General features: G+C 32.1%; 3 protein-coding genes and 1 pseudogene across 3 annotated transcripts; 2 read left to right on the forward strand and 2 right to left on the reverse strand.

The window, feature by feature from the left end:
• LOC104743478 (periaxin-like) lies at positions 459–2,611 on the reverse strand. The gene is made up of 2 exons (XM_010464554.1): positions 2,188–2,611; positions 459–1,633 (listed from the first exon to the last, which is right to left on the reverse strand). Exons 1-2 carry the CDS (start codon positions 2,455–2,457, stop codon positions 665–667), a joined length of 1,239 nt encoding a protein of 412 aa, XP_010462856.1. The 5' UTR covers positions 2,458–2,611; the 3' UTR covers positions 459–664.
• LOC104743495 lies at positions 9,048–10,023 on the forward strand (annotated as a pseudogene).
• LOC104743487 (mediator-associated protein 2-like) lies at positions 9,971–11,227 on the reverse strand. Its single transcript, XM_010464561.1, has 5 exons — positions 11,120–11,227; positions 10,889–11,038; positions 10,700–10,802; positions 10,530–10,610; positions 9,971–10,434 (listed from the first exon to the last, which is right to left on the reverse strand). Exons 2-5 carry the CDS (start codon positions 10,997–10,999, stop codon positions 10,076–10,078), a joined length of 654 nt encoding a protein of 217 aa, XP_010462863.1. The 5' UTR covers positions 11,000–11,038; positions 11,120–11,227; the 3' UTR covers positions 9,971–10,075.
• Positions 11,414–13,058, forward strand: LOC104743504 (50S ribosomal protein L15). Its single transcript, XM_010464579.2, has 4 exons — positions 11,414–11,964; positions 12,200–12,283; positions 12,375–12,464; positions 12,584–13,058. Exons 1-4 carry the CDS (start codon positions 11,551–11,553, stop codon positions 12,848–12,850), a joined length of 855 nt encoding a protein of 284 aa, XP_010462881.1. The 5' UTR covers positions 11,414–11,550; the 3' UTR covers positions 12,851–13,058.

Below are 20,828 nucleotides of genomic sequence, written 5' to 3' on the forward strand. Positions count from 1 at the left end.
AAATTTCATTTTTTAAAAAGAAAAATAAAAAAATCTAAAACACAATCAAATCTCCTAAAAATCTATAAAATTTTGCAAAATTCTAAAATATTAAAATCTTACCAAATCTTTTAAAATGTCAACTTCAATACCCCTCTTAGTTTTTTTGTCTTATATATATATATATATACGTATATATTGTATATGCTAAAATTTAGGTTTTTTATAATACATGTGATATATTGATCATTCACATATAATATGTAGATCGTCTAGAATCTCTTAAGAAATCATTGCTTTAACTTTTGTCACACCACTTTTAACTCCTTTTACCATATCATTTTACTTAGGGTGGTTTTTTTTTTTGCCTAATAATGATTTGCTCAACCTGCTAGATATCTTCAAATTTACTAAACATGTAGTAAACAGTTAAACACACAAACATGAAGAAATGATCTTTATTGCAAAGTGTACAACTTAAGGACATGCAAATATCCCCATATTTTTGTAAGAAAAAAAAACAATAGCAATAAGAGATATCAAACACATAAACTGAAATTGCCTAAAGAATGCTAAATCGTTCTTTTTGTTTTGTTTTGTTTTATAAAACCATGACATGGTTTTTTAAAAAAGAATATCATTTTAGCTACTCCTGGTTGGTAATTTCTCTGTAGTCTCTCGTAACTCATTTGGTTCCTAAATCAGACAACGTAGTAGAAGACTCTTTGACTTGCTTCTCCAAAGACACATCTTTTGCTTCTTCCTCTGTTTTAGGCAACACAATTTCTTTGTCTTCCTCAGATGTAACGATCGTCTCTTGAGCATCCTTAAACTCTGATATTTCAGTCTCTTCTGCAGTCTTAGCATCAGTCTTAACTTCTGATTCATCTTTAACCTTAACTTCTGATTCATCTTCAACCTTAATGTTCGATGTCTCAGGAGTCTTGACTTCAAAGACTTCTGGTACTTTGATCTTTAAATCCTCTGTAGCTTTAACTTCTGAAACCTTTAAAAGTTCTGATTCTGCTGCTTTAACTTCATCACTCTTAACTTCAGAAACTTCTTGAATATCCTTATCCTCTAAGACCTCAGACTCTTTTGTAACCTTAATTTCAGACAATTCAGGAGCAGAAACTTCTGGAATATTCTTATCCTCCAAGACCTCAGGAACATTTGACTCTTTTATAACCTTAATTTCAGACAGTTCAGGAGCAGAAGAAACCTCTGGAATATTCTTATCCTCCAAGACCTCAGGAACATTTGATTCTTTTGTAACCTTAACTTCAGACAACTTAGAAGCAGAAACCTCAGATGCTTCTGGAAGTTTTGACTCTCCTCCAACCTTAACAACTTCTGATGTTTTCTTAGCTTCCAACTCCTCTGGAAACTTAACTTCCCAATTCTCTGAAAAATTCTCTTCAGCTTCCTTAGCTTTAGGAGTTTCAGGAGTCTTAACCTGAGAATCTTTTGGAATCTTAACTTCGAGGTCATTTCGTGTCTGAACGTCAAAGGTTTCTTCTGGAGATTTGACAATAGGAGCGGTTAGCACAGAAGTATCAAGCTTTGAAACCTTTGAAGAAGGACCGGTTTTGTCATTGGTATCGTGTTTTATCGGAGATAGATCGGTTACTTCTTTTTCCACTACTACCTTGTCCTGTTTGAAAGAAAAAAGAAAAATCCATCCACAAATTGATATGAAAAGTGAGTAAACCAGTAGATAAACCAGTCCGGTTTGGACATGCCGGTATATAAAATCATTGTTACTTTTGTTTGGGGGGGGGTCAAATAAATTATTGTCACTTTATTAGGTTCCACTTCCACATATAAAATGTAAAAACACATGCACTAACTATTGAAAAGATTTTACTTTTTTTCAAAAGTGGTCCTTAAATTAAAACTTAGAAGGCAAGAGAAAAACTTTTTTTAGTTATTTTGTCTTTTGTAATAATCTTTCAAAAAAAAAATACGGTCTGTTTCCTAACTTGCCGGCCATAATATTAAGAAATTGTACCAAAAAACTTTACTAAAGAAAAGTAAATCAAGGTTAAGAACTTTTATTTTGAAGCTGATCGTATGACTAATAACATTTGAATCTATAGTATCCCATCTTTTCGATAAGTATTGTATAAACAATTTAGATCCTTATCGAACACTAATATATAAATAGTTGAATAAAGATGTAATAAGAATAGAAAATTCTGTATATACCTCATGAAACAAGTGACTGAGAGATGGGCGTTTGTTGTGTTCGTCCACGTCATCTTCAATCAAAATCTCTTTTCCCTTCTCGCTCCGTCGTGCAGCAGCAGCAGCCGCAGCTGCTTCTTCCTCCGCGGCGTTATTAGGAGCATTGTTATTCTCGCTCTTGTCAGCCGGATCCTTGTCATGATCAGCAGGAGCCGCCGTATCTCGTTCCACCGGAGCAAGATCCTCGTCATTATCTTTGAGAACCTTTGGCTTGATGGCACAGTTTCCCATCTCGTACGTTAAACAACAAAGATAATGAGACAAGAAAATATTTTTCTCTCTCTTAATTTAGCCTTTTATCTTCCGAGAGATTAGAGAGAGAGGTGTGAAGGGATGGTCAAAGAAGAGTTTATTGTCCTATAAATTCTCTGCGGCCATGAAGGAGGAATATAGAGAGAGAGACAAAGATTTTAGTATATTATAGTAAGGGTTTTTGTGGTAAACCTAAATTTACATTAGGACGTTAACCTGATTTGTTTTCTAGTATGCAAATTAATGATATAAAAAACTCTCTAATCATAGAAAAGATTTGTAATCGAATCTTTATTTTGATGCATATTATATTTTGCTACTGAATCAAGCAGGGGATGTTACTGAAAAAGGGAAATAAATAACATAAATTTTGGTATTGGTATCTCTATTGTCCATATGCGTTCCTAATAATAAAAGAAATCTTCCATATAACGGTCACATTTATACCTTTTGGCCGTATTGTCAAACTATGCAAATTTATTAAAGAGAAAACTTAATTATCGATTTTTTTTTTTTCAATCGTGTGTTAAAAATGTCAACCGTGAGTTAAGTTTGGTAACAAGCAAGTTTAGTAACCGTGAGTTAAGAGATCACAAAAATCATATATGAATCTTTTAGTTACCGTTAATTCGGATTATGGACCAAAAATACTCAGCTGATGGCAGTTCTGTTATGTAATATAATATATGATGTGAAACTCTAAGAGCTAAATGCTAAAAGTTTGAGAATTTTGATTTAGGATCTTATAATGGTTGATTAGTTTGCAGATTTTTGGTATCAAGAATATACGAACACTGCTATAGAGTGATTTTGTAGCTTTGTGATTCTCTCAGCTTGAGGGATATATTGAACTTGAAGTAATTAGGAGAAGCGTTCTGATGCTAAAAAGGCTATACACAAACACAATCTTCTCTTGTCCGTACCAAAGGAAAAATATTAGATACTCTTCAGGTGAATTTTTCCTTCATGCATCGTTGAAATACTTTATATCATGAAACATATCTTGATGATTTTAAGAGATGGAAGAGAGTTAGTTTTATGTATCGTCTTTTCTTATTATAGAATGAATGGCACTTTAAAGGAAACCAAGTCGGGAGGTCGGGGAAAATATGCATATAAAAGAAGAAATTTCAAATTTCCATCACAAGAATAAATTAAAATATGGTTGGTGAAATTTTTGTAAATGATATAAAAGACAAAAGCGAATGGTAATGGGCTTTCAGTATAATATCACACAAAGCCTTTTAACAAGGAGCTTAAACGCGTATCCCACATCGGAGACTAAGAAAGTTTGGTAGTGAAATTTTTAGTATATAGTAACTTCACTATCCTAGAAGATAAAATCACGCAGCCATGTGGTGAGCACAAAGCGAACTATTCTTTCGCCTTTTACTAAAGAATACCGTGTGCTCTCCATGCAAAGTGGCATACGCCTATTTTTGGAGGGCTCTCACCTCACTGTGGGACCCAACATTTACACTAGTCTGATTTTTTTTAATTGGCTACTGCGCTACCAAGCTCAAAGGCCCAATACAACATGTTATTTAATCGAGAAGATTGAACATTGTGTTGTTGTTATTTTCTCTGTTGTTGTGTATGGAAAGCTCAGTATCAGTTTGCAGTTTCCGGTCTGCTGCTTTGAAATGGCAACCAGATAAACACCAAGGGCCTTTTCAGGAAAAGGTTGCATTTATATTATGATCATTTGCAGAAACTTATAGTGGTGAAAATTCAGATGCATATAAATTACTCTGTTCTTCACTCTTTTTGACGTTTTTATAGACCAAATTGTTGCCAAAAACCATTCAAAATATTGTAACTATATATATATATTTTAGAGACTGTCCACTGGTTTGATTTTATCTATATTGGGTTTGGTGTCATGGGAAATCCCAGTAAGTTGATAATGAAAACATTGTGAAGCTTTTGTTTTTTCTTTAGTTTAAAGTTTTGATTTTTAAACAAGAGGTTTGTGGTATGTTTATGGATTAGTATCGAATGCCATGAAGTTGAGAAGAAGAGAATACATTCGGACCGGGGTCCCTAGATTCACTCGGTTCACCCATTTAGAGTCAGTCTCTTGATGAAAAGTAGAACTTTACCAAATTGGATCATATTCATGTAGCTCCCAAGAGAAATCTTGTGATTCTTTTGTTCTAAGATTGAATCAGACACTCACTTATGTGGTTTGTTCTAAGATTCCAAACTTAAAATTTTGTAGCTGTGTGGTAATTTTTCAGCTTAGAGGGATATATTGAACTCGAAGTTTCGTCAATATTGCTTATATGATTATTGATTAATTTGATTATAGATATCTTTTTTTATCTATCATATGAGAGAATGTGGTTCCTCTGAAGCTGCTAATAATCTCATATATTTTAAGGGGCTGTTGGAGTGGAGATGATATTTGTCAGTTTCCTTGATGATCCAAGAACTGCACCATAATACAAGGCGGCAGTCTCCTCCTCGCACTCTAAGTACATCATCCACATTCACCCCCTCTATCTCAACTCCGCATTGGTGCCTCAATTTTACAGGTTCTACATTCCGTTAATTCTGATGTGTTGGTAGTGCATAAAGTGGATTCAAATGTCAAGGAAGTGGAAGAATCGCCTCAGCAGCAATAATCAACAAATGGTAATGGCTTGATGTCTTGAAGGCAGTTGTGATTCTACTTATGAAGGCTGATCTTTGAGAAAACAGAATCTGATATTTCATTTTATTTCCTGTCTTTAAACCAAAGATTATGTTTATGTTGATGAAAAAAATAGACAGTGACTGTTGTATAGCTAGGGATACAACCTTTGCCTTCTGCTAAGGGATAGCTAGGGGTTAAATTTTTATTTTCGATTGTAAAGAAATGATTAAAATGATCAAATCAAAGAGAATCACACAGAGTACACCCATTATAAGATAAAACATCAGAAATACATTATTAGTCTCATCTTCAGATTTGCTTGCTAGGAAGGTGTAGAGTAAGCCAATTCCAAAGCCATGCTGAGCTAGCAGGTGGGTCTACTAAGACAACATTGTGGTAACGTGTCGTCTACAAACCTCGAATAGAAGAGAGAGAACTTTCATCCATATTATTAGAGAGCACGATCAAACATAATTTTTTTTAGCATGTTGTAATAATTGAATTTTAACATGGATATCCTTTTCGATTTGTGTTTCAATACATATGAAATCTTAATTTTTTTTTTTTATATAGACGTTACACATAAACTTTACATACACATCTTCTTTCAATTTAGTAATAATTGAATTTGTACTTTTTGTATTTTGTCATAATTAATTTATGTTTTGCTCATATTTTTCTTATGTTTTGTTTATATTTGATCAATTTATTTTAAACTATTTCTTATGTTTTGCTTATATTTGATCAATTTATTTTAGACCATTTCTTATGTTTTACTTATAGTCTATAACATTCATTGATAGAAGTATAGTCGCATTGAACTTAATTTAAACATTTTGGATATATTTGATTAAATTTTATTGGTTGGGAGACATGTCAAGAATCATGTCTTCGTAGGCGGCGGTTGAAGAAGATGACGAATTGTCCAAGTTATCCAAGTCAATAACAATGCTTTCGTGGGCGATTGAAGAAGATGACAAGTTGACACTTTTTATGAAACGTTCAAAATCAGGTACACCGAATAAAGAAGGGCGGCTTCTCTCAAAAAGATCATCCTCAATCATCCCCTCTATCGGGACTCCGCGTTGCTGAATTTCTAAAGGAGAACCTTGACAATTAACTAGTACGCTCTCAGAGTCTAAGAAGACAAGATTGAAACGGTTCCTATCCATAAGACTTGCAGCTTGGAGAAGCTGCTTCTCTTCTTTGAAGCTTTCTGAGATTATAAACAAACTTGATGGACCACGACAACCGTACAGTGGCCATTGAAGAAGTTTCACTGTTATTCGGTGAACTCTCGCATGTTTGTTTCCTGGAATTAATATCCAACGGAAGGACGTCTCGTCATCATATGTAATGCAATAACTAAAAATAATATATAAAAGATAGCTACGTACCTTTGGTAGACTAATTAGTCGCATTATTCCAGCACGCTCAAAGACATATGTCAAGTTTATTTCGGGGCATCATCATCAACGAAGAAGTTTGATTAACATCTCAGGACCTAGATATCCGTTTTCATAAACATATGATGTGATCTTCTCATTAACCAATCGAGGATCTAGATTCTTAAGGATTGACCAATCCTCCACGTCCCAGAACACCATCGTGTTTCCCCCTGCATCACCAAAAGAAACAAACAATATAAACGCATAGATAGATGCAATATAAACAAACAATATAATTAAACGCATGGTACATGTTTTATATATACATAGATTATAGATAGATGCATGTACGTTACCCTAATCCAAAATATATATGTTGAATGAAAAATAGAGACAATACAAACGAACAATTTCGATCTTACATCGGAATTTAGTGGTGCTATCCATTGACAATTTTGCTGAAACAATTAATGAGAAAAATTAGAGACGCCCGATCGATGATTGAGAATTTTCTCAAGTTATTATCGAGAAAATTAGAGACCCCCCGATGATAGGCACTTTATAAATTATGGCATCTATATAGATTTTGTAAAAGTTATCAATTAAGAGAGAGACAACATATTCAAGTAATAATAACTTTAATTAAAAACATTTCATTTATAGATTTTGTAAAAGTTATCATATTACCATAGAGACACAACATATTCAGGCAATAATAACTTTAATTAAAAACATTCATTTATAGATTTTGTAAAAGTTATCAATTACCAGACAGACACAACATATTCAATGAATAATAACCTTAATTAAAAACATTTATTTATAGATTTTGTAAAAGTTATCAATTACCATAGAGACACAACATATTCAAGGAATAACAACCTTAATTAAAAACATTAATTTATAGATTTTGTAAAAGTTATCAATTACAATAGAGACACAACATATTCAAGGAATTATATATATATATATATATAAAGTAAAATATCAAAGAAGGTTATTCATTAGATTTTTCTCTGTTTTTTGCAGTTTCCGGTTTGCTGCTTTGAAATGGCATCCGGAATGGCATCCGGTCCAATATTATTATTGGGTGCCCTACACACAATCCGACGAGTAATTTAAATTTACACTAAAAGTTAAAAAAAAAAAATTGACTCAAATTCATACTAAAATCTAATTTTTGGGACAAAATTTATGTTTTTCCTACCAAATTAGGCCTTTTTCTACATTTTTATATCAATTATTCTTAAACAATACTTCAAAGAAAAAAATAAAAACATATAACATCAGAAATACATTAGCCTCATCTTCAGATTTGCTTTAGGCTTACTGTAAGCCAATTCCAAAGCCATGCTGAGCTTACAGGTGGGTCTACTAAGACAACATTGCTGTAACCTGTCGTCTGCAAACCTTGAATACAAGAGACCGTCAACTTTTTATCCAAGTTATTAGAGAGCACGATCAAATTGGATTTTTTAGGACTGTCCACTGCCCACCGAAGAATGTCCACTAACATCTTATGATCTCTAGCATATCCATCCGCCTCAGCAACTATACATATCATCAACAAGGGAGATATCTAGATTAGATTTACGTAGTAAGATAAAGAGAGGACGAGGGATAATTAGGTAAAGGAGGAATTCATATTCACACTACGTACCTTCGGGTACGAAATTTAAACTGACTCCGGTAGCCTCATATCTATCACTTACAACAACGTACAACAACCCTGTACAACCGGATTGTCACAGAACCATTACAACAACCCTGTCGATCAAGACCTGATTTGATCAGCTTAGAAACCAAATCAGGCTCACATTCAGCAGGGATTGGGAAATCCACCACGTTCCAGAACACGCCTGTGTCACCCTCTGCCACCACGAAATATCAAAAAATAACTAGTTTAGAATCAGATGAAATCTAATCAAATATATATTATTAGACTCTTCGAGAGATATAGCGAGATCTTACTGAAGTTTATTATATCGGCCCACGAATTACTCAAAAGTCCCGACGAGTTGGTAGACATGTCACTAATCATGTTTTCGTAGACATGTCATTATCAAAGAAGTTATTCATTAGATTTTTCTCTGTTTTTTGCAGTTTCCGGTCTGCTGCTTTGAAATTGTATCCTGATAAGCTCTCAAGGTTGCATTTATAAATATTTATGATCATTTCCAGAAACCTATTTGGTAATGTGGTGGAAATTATTCACAGGAGGCAGCACAAAAGAAGAAGTCAAACTGTGCCTTGATGCATGCATATAAATCACTCTGTTCTTCACTCTCTTGACGTTTTCATTGACCTAATTCATGCCAAAACCATTCAAAAGATTGGATCTGAATATTTTAGAGACTGTCCATTCGTTCGTTTTTGTTCGCGATTAAACTTGAGGTTAATGGATAGTATCGAATGTCATAAAGTTGAGAAGAGGTTTGTGGTATGTTTATGGATAGTATCGAATAAGTAGAGTCAGAAGAGAATATATTCGGGTTGGGTCCCGGATTCACTCGGTTCACCCATTTAGAGTCATTAGGGGACACACCAAGTTTTTGCAAATCATAGCTGCACAAACTTTTAAGCAGAAATAGAGGGAGATGGGTGTATCGAAGGAGCAAGTCGAAGCTTCATTGACTTCAAAACTCAATCCTGTTCATCTGGTAAGTCAAATCTGATCCCCTTACCTGCAATCTTTTTTTTCTGTGTCTTGGCTACTGAATCTGACCAAAGTAAGAAAAACTTATGAGTTTTGATTTATCACACATGCATCCTCTGTTCTTCCATATATTGGAGAAAGATAGAGTTGTAGATCAATGACAGTTTGAAATCTTTTGTGTCTCTTGATGAAAAGTAGAACTTTACCAAATTGGATCATCATACTCATGTAGCTAAGAGAAATCTTGTGATTCTTTTGTTCTAAGATGAATCATACACTCACTTACGTGGTTCGTGTGTACGTGAGACTATTGGAGCAACAAGTTTACTTTGTGATCTTACTCTATATACATCACTAATTTGGCTTCATTTATATGTAAAAACTAGGAAGTCATCGACACATCTGGAGGGTAAAGTCTTATGATCACTACTAAACAATCATCACTTTTGATATCTAAATTTCCAGTTCTCAGTCTTAAAGCTTTACTCTTTTGTTCCAGCTGCGGCGCGAGTTTTGTGGTTGAGATTGTCTCGAAACAGTTTGAAGATAAGAGATTGCTTGAGAGGCACCGCATTATAAACGCTGCTCTTGAAGAAGAGATGAAAGAAATCCATGCCCTCTCAATAAAAAAAGGCTCAAACTCCACAACTATGGAAGCCAATATCACAACACTCTGAAACAACTCCAACCACAGAGGCTTGAAGAGAAAAGAACAAGAGAGATCTTAGCTCTTGTATTAATCTCGCACCCTTACCAAGATAAAAAAGCTGTATTTAACTTTGACCTGCTCAAAGGTCTGTACTTTGATAATCATGGAAACTACTTATGAATTTTAAACACAAATACTAAGCTGTTTCTTGTCTGCTCAACATCTTTAACCGTCAAGAACACTTGTTTTTTATAAGGAACAACAAATTACTCTTCCATCTTCATAATCTTCTTCTTCTTGGACTTTTCCGATCGTTCTGAAGAGCCAGAAACCGTACTTGTTGAGATGCCATGTTTACCAGAGGAAGAACCAGAATGCTTTCTTTTGGGTGACTTTGGAGCCTCGGTGAAGCTAGAGAACAAGCTCTTCTGTTTGCTCTGGCTACGTGAGGAAGCAGAGTGTTTGCTGCTTTTAAGACGGCTACTTTGAGTAGGGTTAGAGTATTTCCCAGAGGAATTCGTCACTGCTCCAACAAGCTTCTGTTGGCTTCTTGCCTTTATCTTCTGAAGCAGCTCGTTTGGTTCAGCGTACCTAACTAACGCAACTCGCCGAGAAATACTCCCACCTACCCATAAAAACACACAATTACATAAGTATCAGGGGACAATACTGTGTAAAACTAATCGACTAAAACCTATAAACCAAAGAAGAGGAATATACCAACGGTTGAATCTTCAGAAGGTAAAATCATAGTTGACTCAGTATCTTGAGGAGGATAGCTAGCAAGCTCAAACTTGGTACCTATCAAAAAACAACCAGAGAGGAGGATGGTAACTAACTTAATTCAGCAATGGAGCCAACTTGTGGGTATCAAAACCATCAAAACTTACCAGATGAATCTACCAAATTTCCAAATATTCCTTCTTTGTCAAGATCATTATCAAACTCAAGAAAGTCCCTTTCGACTTCTGGAAACTGCGTTGCAGCAGGTCCCTATAGAGATAAGATCAATTGCGTCAAGTTCACGTAATAAGGCATCTTTCAATATTAATAAAGGGATTTTGATTGTGTAAACATACTCGGCCTAAAGGATATTGAAGAATCCAAATCTCTTCCTCTGGACTGACTTCAGCGTTGTCTACTTCCTCTGAGGTAGCGACTACGAAATCTTCGTTAGGTTCGTAATCCATCTCTTCTCAAAATCAACTCTCTCACGATTTCACAAAAACCTGCAAAAATCGAAACAACAAACCAAAAAGTTGAGCTTTTTGAACAAGGAAGCGACTGAGAATGAAGGGTCACTCTCAAACCTAACGAAGGAAGCGACTGAGAATGAAGGGTCACTTCGTCGCCGGCTAAAGAAACAGAGAGAGAGATTGAATAGTTACCGGAAAAAAAAAACCAATGCGGCGGAAGACCTAAAACCCTTTGCCAAAATATTTTATCTCCTGTCCAAGTCAAAAACGACGTAGTTTCTTATTAAACCGGAAAATTAAGCACCTAACCGGAATTTGGGTATAGAATCTTGGGTCATAAGTGGGCCTTAACTGACAGTGCTTAATAAGCCCAATAAGAAAGCAATGTTGGCTGCAACAACGAAAGAGAAATGTTGTTGATTCAGAAAGAAGCTCTTTCACTGAAATCTCATAAACCCTAAATCCCCAAAAATGGAATGTTAAAAATTTCACCAGAAGAAATCTCAAATTCCAAAATCTGCTTTTGACACCACAACGAAGAAGAGATGATAAGAAGAAGGATCTCATCGATCATATCAACATCACTCATCAATTCTTCTTCGGTTCATCAAACCGCAAAACCCAGATTCGTCACTTCTTCGCCACTTCTTCAATGCCGTAGTAGTAGCTCTCCGATCTTCACTCAAAATCCAACTTTTACGAGCAGGGCTTCGTCGTTTCAGGGAATTAGAGCGTTCAGTTTATTGTGTTTGAACGATCTGAGAGACAATGTGCCAAGAAAACTCAAAACGAGGAAAGGTAGAGGTATTGGTTCTGGTAAAGGTAAAACTGCTGGAAGAGGTCACAAGGGTCAAAAAGCTAGAGGAACCATGAAGTTTGGTTTCGAAGGTGGTCAGACTCCATTACGACGCCGTTTACCAAAACGTGGCTTCAAGAACAAATTCAAGCTCCATTTCCAGGTACAACAAAACAAACTAAAGCTCGTGCCTTTAAGTTCTTGGATTTGTGTTCTGATAGTCAAGTTTATTGCTTTTGTAGCTTCCAATGATTGATTCATTAGATTAGGTCGAATTTTGAGAATCTAAATCAGATGGGTCACTCTGTGTCTTAGCTGCTTGTGGTGAAGTAGATTGGGATTTAGAGTTTGAATTTGACAGTATTGATGATATGATTTGTTGTATGATGATGATGCAGCCGGTTGGACTAGGAAAGATAGCGAAACTCATAAACGCTGGGGAGATAGATTCTCATGAATTGATCACAATGAAAACGCTCAAGGTACAGTTATATATAAACTCACTCTTGACTCATTGGTTTAAATCGAGGTTGATGATTCTTTTTAGTAAGCTCGTTAACACTCGGCTTGCAGGATGTGGGAGCAATAGGAAAGCAAATAGAAGATGGAGTAAGACTAATGGGTCGTGGTGCTGATGAGATCAAGTGGCCACTTCATTTCGAGGTTTACCATTTTTGCATTATGAACTTTTGCTTCTGTATATAGTCTCTCTCCATTTTCCCCCATTGTGCCAAGTCATTGTTAGAAAGTTTGGTTAATTGGTGATGCTGTGTTTACTACAGGTTTCGAGAGTGACTGTTAGGGCAAAAGAGGTGGTGGAAGCAGCAGGAGGATCAGTGAGGAGAGTGTATTACAACAAATTGGGATTGAGGGCATTGCTTAAACCGGAATGGTTTGAGAAGAAAGGAAGGTTATTGCCAAAAGCAGCACGACCACCTCCTAAACAACAAGATAAGGTCGATAGCATTGGACGTCTTCCAGCTCCGAGAAAGCCCATTCCCTTCTTTGCAGCTGAGGAGAACAAAGTTGAGTCTCCTATTGAATCGTGATTTTGGGTTGGCTTTAACAAAGTTGTTTGTGTTGTTTCTTGGTCAATGTCGGATCTTTTTATTTGACAAATAAGGTCTTTCTCGTTTTGCTTGCTCTGTACTTGGTCGCAACTAGTTCTTAAGCATTTTCAGACTTGTTGTTTGGGATCAAGGCTTGATCATGAAGAAGGTTGAGGAACCATGGAATGAATTCGTTAGATTTCAATTATTTTATCTAACCATTTTGGTTGAGCCAATTTATTCACTTTTACGTTGAAATTATAAAATATGAAAATGGAGTGACGGTGTACAGATTACAGAGAATAAACAATGTTTTAGTTTTAGTTTTTACCAAAACACTAACAATTGCATTATTTAGTGGATACCGTCGTACACATAATTTACCTAATCCATAGAAAAGGGGCTATGAATAATTGCCTGAAATTAAGCGAAACGACCGAACGTAAAAACAGAAGAAGATAGTGTTCGAGGTTTCAGAACTCATGACACTTTAACAAACATGTAATGATGACGACTGTACTGTTAACTATAGCAATGATTATTTTAAACAACTACAATAAAAGAAGAGTACTCGATTGATTTTCTTTTTTTTTTTTTTTTTTTTGGTAGAATCGATTGGTTTTCTAATAAACAATCGTTCAGATATTATCAAAAAAAATTATGGAAACAGTTCGAAATTTTTATAGTACTTAAAAACGATGGTTAATTCAAGCAAAAATGTCGAATGTGGGATACATAAATGCTTATATATTTTTTCTAATGATCATACCTTTCTGATCTAAATATAGCTATTGATGATGATCAAAATCTTGAAAATTTAAAGGTTGGTATTCTTAATTTTACATTTAGGATACAGTTTTGATGGGTAGAGTGTTTAGTATTTTGAATTTAGAATTTAGTATTTTGAAAAATTAATTTTTAAATATAATGTTAGTTTTAGAATTTTAGAGAATTGTAATAGATTTGGAAACAAAATATTTTTTAGTACTATTTATATAAGCGCTATAAAAGTAGATGCCCATCACATTGACAAATCTCAATAAACATTTCAAAGACATTATTGGTTATAATTAAACCAAAATAAATGGATCCCATGGAAAAAATAAATGGTCGATTATATATATCAAGACCAATCTACGTCAGACTTTTTGGTTACACCATATATTTCAATTCTCTTTAGATTAAAATGATCTGACCTATTCTTTTAAAATTGCACATAATTAGTCTTTCTCAAATTCAAAGTCAATTTCAAATTTATTGTAATTTTCCAGATAATTAGTTTATTTTTTCCACATGAGCTGATCGTAATAACAACTTCATAAACAATTTCTAATTTATTGTATATATTTTTGTTTTCAATAATCGTGAAAAAACTTTATTTTTGTTTGTTGGCAAAAATGAGAAAATACGAAGATTTGATTTTCATGAGGGTGATGGAAAGTTTTAAAAGTAAAATCTTTTATACATCCTCGATGCATATTAGTCTTTCACTTTTATGCAAAAATTATTAAGTAATGAATAGTTGAATTGAAAACATCCCATCAGTTTTTATCATATTTAACAAAAACTCTAACGATAGCTCCCTTTACAAATGAACGATACATTAGTTTTTAGTAACTGTTACTTGCACTAATGGAGAGGCTAGAAATCTTGGTAACAAACTCATTTTTTACTAATGGAACCTCCATTATTTTTTATAATCGAAAAAACTACCATAAGAATTTCAGAACTCCAGAAATATAGCATAAAGGTGATTCGAAAATCATATTTTATAAAATATCTGAGAGCTTTTCAACAACATCTATTTTTAATCAAAATTTGTTATTTTGAGCATTTTTGCGTATAAGATAATAGAGTTATTAAAAAAAATTATTTGCATTTTATGATATTTTGTTGATTGTATGAATCTTGTTGATTTGGTAGAGAGATTTAGAGCGATATTAGGAAACTTTATAGATATTGGTGATTCTATGAAAATAAACTTAATTAATTTGGTCAATTTACCATATTTAACTTATTGAATTTTGATCAAAATATATTACAAATAAATATTTAAATAAGAATAACTATAAGGCTTGAACACCGAATGTACAGTTAATATTGATGGAGCAGTGGGGAATTTTTTTTTTAAAGAAAAGAAATGGAGAATCATATATATAAAAGTAAGGTTTTGGTCTCTCCTTATTGGTTGATTTTCATTTAATGTTTTCAAATATTTTTATTTTTTATTTGCTTTTTAATTATTTAATTGTTTTAAATAATATTTAAGACCCAATGAACACAATACATATAACTCATACATTAAAACAAATCTATAACTGAAAATAAATAAATTATACATTAATCATTCCACCACTCAATTTTATTCAAACACAATAAATAATATTTGTAACTCCAATAATTCTAAATGTAACTTTCATCAATTCTTATCATATAAATAAGCATTCTCTCATTCTCACATAGGTATTTTTTTATTTTCTCATTGGTCCATTTGACATTTAATTTTTAAAAATTTAATATTTATTTTTAATTAAACAGCACATTTAATCATATACATTAATGCATACTTTAAATTCATTATTTACCACTAACTTGTAATTGAAATTACATAAATTGTGAAATTAACTTTTTCTCCTCCATTCATTTTCATTTAAACACACTATTAATTATAATTATAACTCTGATAATTTAATTATTTTAGAATTGTAACTTACATCATTTTTATCCTATAAATAACCATTCTCACATCCTCTTCCACCATAACCTAAATCCTAAATATTTTCTTTGTTTTTTTTATAATGTTCTTGCATAGGTTGAAAACCCAATTAAGAGTTTGATTTTTTTTTGTTTACTATATATTTTACATAGGTTGAAAACCCAATTAAGAATTTTATTGTGTTTTGTTTTATATACTTCTTCTTTTCTTCTTTGTTTTCTTATATTATTTTGATTTAAAATACATATGTATTCATATGTATAATAAAATTTTGATGACCATAATAATATTTTGGGTATAACCATCTCATAATAAGGGAATCAAGCTAAAGAAAACATCTTAATTCTTTACTTTAGATGTTTGATTAGTTCTTACAAATTCATGTATATTTATTTTATTCTTAAAATTTGAAATATTGTCATGAAATAAATTATTGGGATATAATTATCAAATCAATTTTTCTTACCTCCAACAAAATTGTAATAAACATATTTTAGAATACTCATCATTATATTTAGTTTGTGATTCAACATATAATTATATGAAAATCATTATTTTTAAATTTAATTCAAATTTGTACTTTAAGGATTTTGCTATATAAAAAACTAATTTGATATTTATTTTCTTTCTACCTTTTACTACAAGGATGAAAAATTAAAACTAAGCCTAGCAATATAACTTAAATTGAGGGGGATATAAAAAAATTGTAATATAATATCAAATTAATTTTTCTTAACTCTCGCTTACATCCAACAAAATTGTAATACATTTATTTAGAATAACAATCATTATATTCAGTTTGTGAATCAACATATAATTATATAAAAATCACTATTTTCTTAATTTAATTCAAATATGTACTTTAAAGATTTTTTTTATATAAAAAACAAACTGATTTTTTTTTTTTCTATCTAGCTTTTATTACAAGGATGAAAAATTATAACTAAACCTAGCAATATATCTTAAACTAAGGGGAATATAAAAAAGTTTTTTTTAAAAAATATATTTTTGGGAATCGTATTTTAAAATTTTGATTGCACTTCATATGATTTTACAGGAAATATTTTTTTTTTTACTTTCAAAATAGTTTAGTTTTTAATTATTAAATACTTTAGGTTATGTGTTAGTTTATAAGAAAAACTTAAATTATATATTTAAATCACATAGTAAAATTTTGTTTTATTATTAATAATATTTTATTACCTTAAATGCTCAAAATACTAATAAAAATTATTTTCAAAGTTGAACAATAAAAAACAAATAACTTTAAGAAATATATGTATAATGTACGCATGATTATATTTAAATAAGTTATATAATTTGATACTGTATGATTTGAATAAATAAAAGTGTAAAAATGTTAATGACATTTAAATTAATTTGTTAAGTATTTTTTATGATTATTAAATAAATTTTAATTAATTAATATATTTTATTATACAACAGTCCGCTCATTTGCGTTACCTATTCTCTTGAAAAGATTGCTAAAATAATAAACACGGGCCGAGCCGGCCCAAAGCAGAAGCCCACCAATCAATTGTTTTAAGCAGCACATTATATAAAAACGTTATAAGGCGCTTGGGAGTACCATACTCATCTGCAGTTCAAACCCCACCTAATACCGAAAATTAATGAATTTTTCTTTCCGAGGTTAATTAGTGATGCCATGCTTATTACAGGTTTCGAGAGTGACAGTTAGGGTAAAAGAGTGGTGGAAGCGGCAGGAGGATCAAAGAGGAGGAGAGTGTATTACATCAAATTGGTCGATTTGGCAAATAAGGCCTTTCTCGATTTACTTACTCTGTACTTGGTCGCAACAAGTTCTTAAGCATTTTCAGACTTGTTATTTGAGATCAAGTCTTGTTCATGAAGAAGGTTGAGGAACCATGGAACGAATTCGTTAGATTTCAGTTCTTTTATCTAACCGTTTTGGTCGAAGCAATTTATTCACTTTTACGTGGAAATCATAAAATATGAAAATGGAGTGACGGTTAATTACATTAATATAAGACTCATAGTCATATTAATATATGAAAAAAACGTTTAACCGGGGGCAAAAAAATAGCGCGTTTCTAGCATAACAGCACCGATCTGTATACATCACCTTGAAATGTGTAGAGAGGAATTTCTGAAGCTACATATCCCGTAAGCGGCTAAAATATCCGTAATCTCTCCTCTATATTGACAACTACTTCAACTGATGGAAGCTTAAAAAAATAGACATCAGCAATAAGCACAAATCCCAAATACAGGTTCAATCCATTACCAAATGGCCAACTTAGTGTCTACTACTCGATTGCTACGGTGAAAACAGATCGCGATCATATAATAAAACTCGGGTAAGCATCCAAATTATTATTATTTTTTTTCTTTCTGCATCATTGATCCAATAAAGACCATTAAAATATAATGCATATACCTTTGAGAATCACAGGAAGAGTTAGCTTCCTGCACAACAGCGCGATGAAAATAACAAATATATGTATTCACGAAAATAAAAATAAAACACTATTGACAGTAAACGGAATAGCCAGAAACCATTTCTTTTATATAATTATTATTCCTTTTATCAATCACAATGATGTGAAAAGTAAATAAAACTGGCTATACCATAAACCATAAGTAAAAGATAAAAATAACAAAAAAGAAAATAATATAAATATTGATATAAAAGATAGTAGCAATAATAAGTGATGAAGTTAGGAAACAGAAGATGGATTCCACCCAGTGCGCACCCTAAAAGGAACCAGCCGATCAAACCGAGAAACTTGTTTGCAGCCCTAACTTGTTCGATTATTAAGCAAACCAGTAAGTAAGGAATTAAGGTATAGTCCCTCCCTACCATCCACATATTCTCAATGTAGTGTCGCACTCCCGGGACCGAGTATCCATATTTAGATGTTGACACATTAGTCTTAGGCTCCGTCTTTGGTTCCTCGTCAGGGTTGAATGACGCTGAAGATGACGCTGATGCTAATGTAACAGAGTTAGGAAAAACTAATTAGATTTTTAGTTGTTTCAAAAATCATTACAATGACAAAGCTTTTTTTTAAATAAAGGAAACATCTTTACTTTTATTACCTATAGTAAGAGGATGAACAGTCTTTCTTTGCAGAGACAGGACACTTGTCAATCTTGATTTTGGGGTTCGATCAAACATGGGGAAACACACTCTTGTTGTTGGGTTGTTCAAGTGCTTCTTACCATCATGTCCAAATTGATTCCTGCTTTGTAACCACAAAATTCTAAAAATACTCAATTCTAAATTCAAAATACTAAACTCTACCCTTTAAAATTATATCCAAAATGTAAAATTAACAACTCAAATATTTTAATTTTTAAAATTTTGTTAAATAGTATTTTTTTTTTTTGCCAAATATGTATTATTTATATCTATAAAACATGTTTTAGTGTTATTTTAATGTAATTCTCTTTTACAGTCATATACTTAGAGGGGTTATTAGTTCTATTATTTTAATGGATTTGGAATTTCAAAAAAAAAAAAAATTGTTATTCAATTACTGATTTTAAAATACTTATCAAAATTATGTGTTATTGGCTCTATGATTTACAAATACTTGTTAAATCCTTTTTTTTTTAATCCATGTTATTCATTATATGATTTGGGATTTCAAAATTTTATATTATGTTTTAAATGGATTTGAATGAATTTGAAAGTGTAAAATAAAATAATTCAAATCTAAGGATAAAACATGTTATTTTATAATATATATATTTTGATTTTCATAATTTACAATTCTATATGGATTTAAAAATTACTTCTCCAATAACAATCATTAATATATTTTGACATTAAATGTGACATTTATGCGAGAAATAGCAACAAGCTCCAAGCGGTGGTTATTAGGAACTCAGAAATAGCTAGTGGAGTTAGTTTTTTTTTACTTTTTTTTATTTATTTGGCTTGTTATTGAAAAACTTGTGATTATGTGTTAAGGATAGTTTTTGGTGCAGCATTTTCGACCTTTTGATCAAATTTTTTGACTTTTTGATTGATTAATGTGTGTTTGATATTTTTGTCTTTGTTGAATTGATTTGTTTTGTACAGAGGATTACCATTTTTGTTCCGAGGCAACTGAAGATGGACAACGACGTTGTTGAGAAGCTCCAAGCTATTTTGGAGGGTTTTTTAAAAAAATATTTGCATTTTATGATATTTTGTTGATTTTATGAATCTTATTGATTTGGTAGAGAAATTTAGAGTGATATTAGGAAATCTTATAGATATTAGCGATTTTATAAAAATCAACTTAACTAATTTGGTCAATTTATCATATTTTATTTATTGAATTTTGATCAATTTTGTAAAAATTAATATTAAAAATAAATATTTAAATAATTATAACTAGAAGGATTGAACACAAAATATACACCAAAAATGTTAATATCGTTGAAGCAGTAGGGAATTAGAATATTATTTTTTAAATAATAATAATGGAGAATCTCCTTGAAAGATTGCTAAAATCATAAACACTGGCTGAGCCGGCCCAGACCAGAAGCCCAACAATTAACTGCTTTAAGCAGCCCAATATATAAAAACCTTATGTAGTGGTAAGGTTGAAGCAGATCAACATATATAGTGTGTATGTAGTGGCACTACATATTGGTAATTCAATCAACTCGTAAACACTATGTTGTGTGTAGTGGTAAGGCGCTTGAGTGTTCCATTCCCACTTGCATACCGAAAATAATGAAATTTTTTTCGAGGTTAATTGGTGTTGCCATACTTATTAGTAGTTATTACAGGTTCGAGAGTGACAGTTAAGGTAATAGAGGTGGTGGAAGCGGCAGGAGGATCAAAGAAGAGAGTGTATTACAAAAAATTGGTTCGATTTGANTTCATAATTTACAATTCTATATGGATTTAAAAATTACTTCTCCAATAACAATCATTAATATATTTTGACATTAAATGTGACATTTATGCGAGAAATAGCAACAAGCTCCAAGCGGTGGTTATTAGGAACTCAGAAATAGCTAGTGGAGTTAGTTTTTTTTTACTTTTTTTTATTTATTTGGCTTGTTATTGAAAAACTTGTGATTATGTGTTAAGGATAGTTTTTGGTGCAGCATTTTCGACCTTTTGATCAAATTTTTTGACTTTTTGATTGATTAATGTGTGTTTGATATTTTTGTCTTTGTTGAATTGATTTGTTTTGTACAGAGGATTACCATTTTTGTTCCGAGGCAACTGAAGATGGACAACGACGTTGTTGAGAAGCTCCAAGCTATTTTGGAGGG

This window comes from Camelina sativa, chromosome 2 (genome assembly GCF_000633955.1).
Source record: "Camelina sativa cultivar DH55 chromosome 2, Cs, whole genome shotgun sequence".
Classification (NCBI taxonomy): Eukaryota; Viridiplantae; Streptophyta; class Magnoliopsida; order Brassicales; family Brassicaceae; genus Camelina; species Camelina sativa.

What these genes read in the sequence shown, in the direction of transcription:
- LOC104743478 (XM_010464554.1), bottom strand. Translation starts at nt 2,457, where the DNA reads ATGGGAAACTGTGCCATCAAGCCAAAGGTTCTCAAAGATAATGACGAG. An exon ending in TCAGTCACTTGTTTCATGAG is followed by an intron (nt 1,634 to 2,187) that starts GTATATACAGAA and finishes TCTTTCAAACAG; the next exon opens with GACAAGGTAGTAGTGGAAAA.
- LOC104743487 (XM_010464561.1), bottom strand. Translation starts at nt 10,999, where the DNA reads ATGGATTACGAACCTAACGAAGATTTCGTAGTCGCTACCTCAGAGGAA. An exon ending in TTCAATATCCTTTAGGCCGA is followed by an intron (nt 10,803 to 10,888) that starts GTATGTTTACAC and finishes TTATCTCTATAG; the next exon opens with GGACCTGCTGCAACGCAGTT. An exon ending in AAATTTGGTAGATTCATCTG is followed by an intron (nt 10,611 to 10,699) that starts GTAAGTTTTGAT and finishes GTTTTTTGATAG; the next exon opens with GTACCAAGTTTGAGCTTGCT.
- LOC104743504 (XM_010464579.2), top strand. Translation starts at nt 11,551, where the DNA reads ATGATAAGAAGAAGGATCTCATCGATCATATCAACATCACTCATCAAT. An exon ending in TCACAATGAAAACGCTCAAG is followed by an intron (nt 12,284 to 12,374) that starts GTACAGTTATAT and finishes CTCGGCTTGCAG; the next exon opens with GATGTGGGAGCAATAGGAAA. An exon ending in AGTGGCCACTTCATTTCGAG is followed by an intron (nt 12,465 to 12,583) that starts GTTTACCATTTT and finishes TGTTTACTACAG; the next exon opens with GTTTCGAGAGTGACTGTTAG.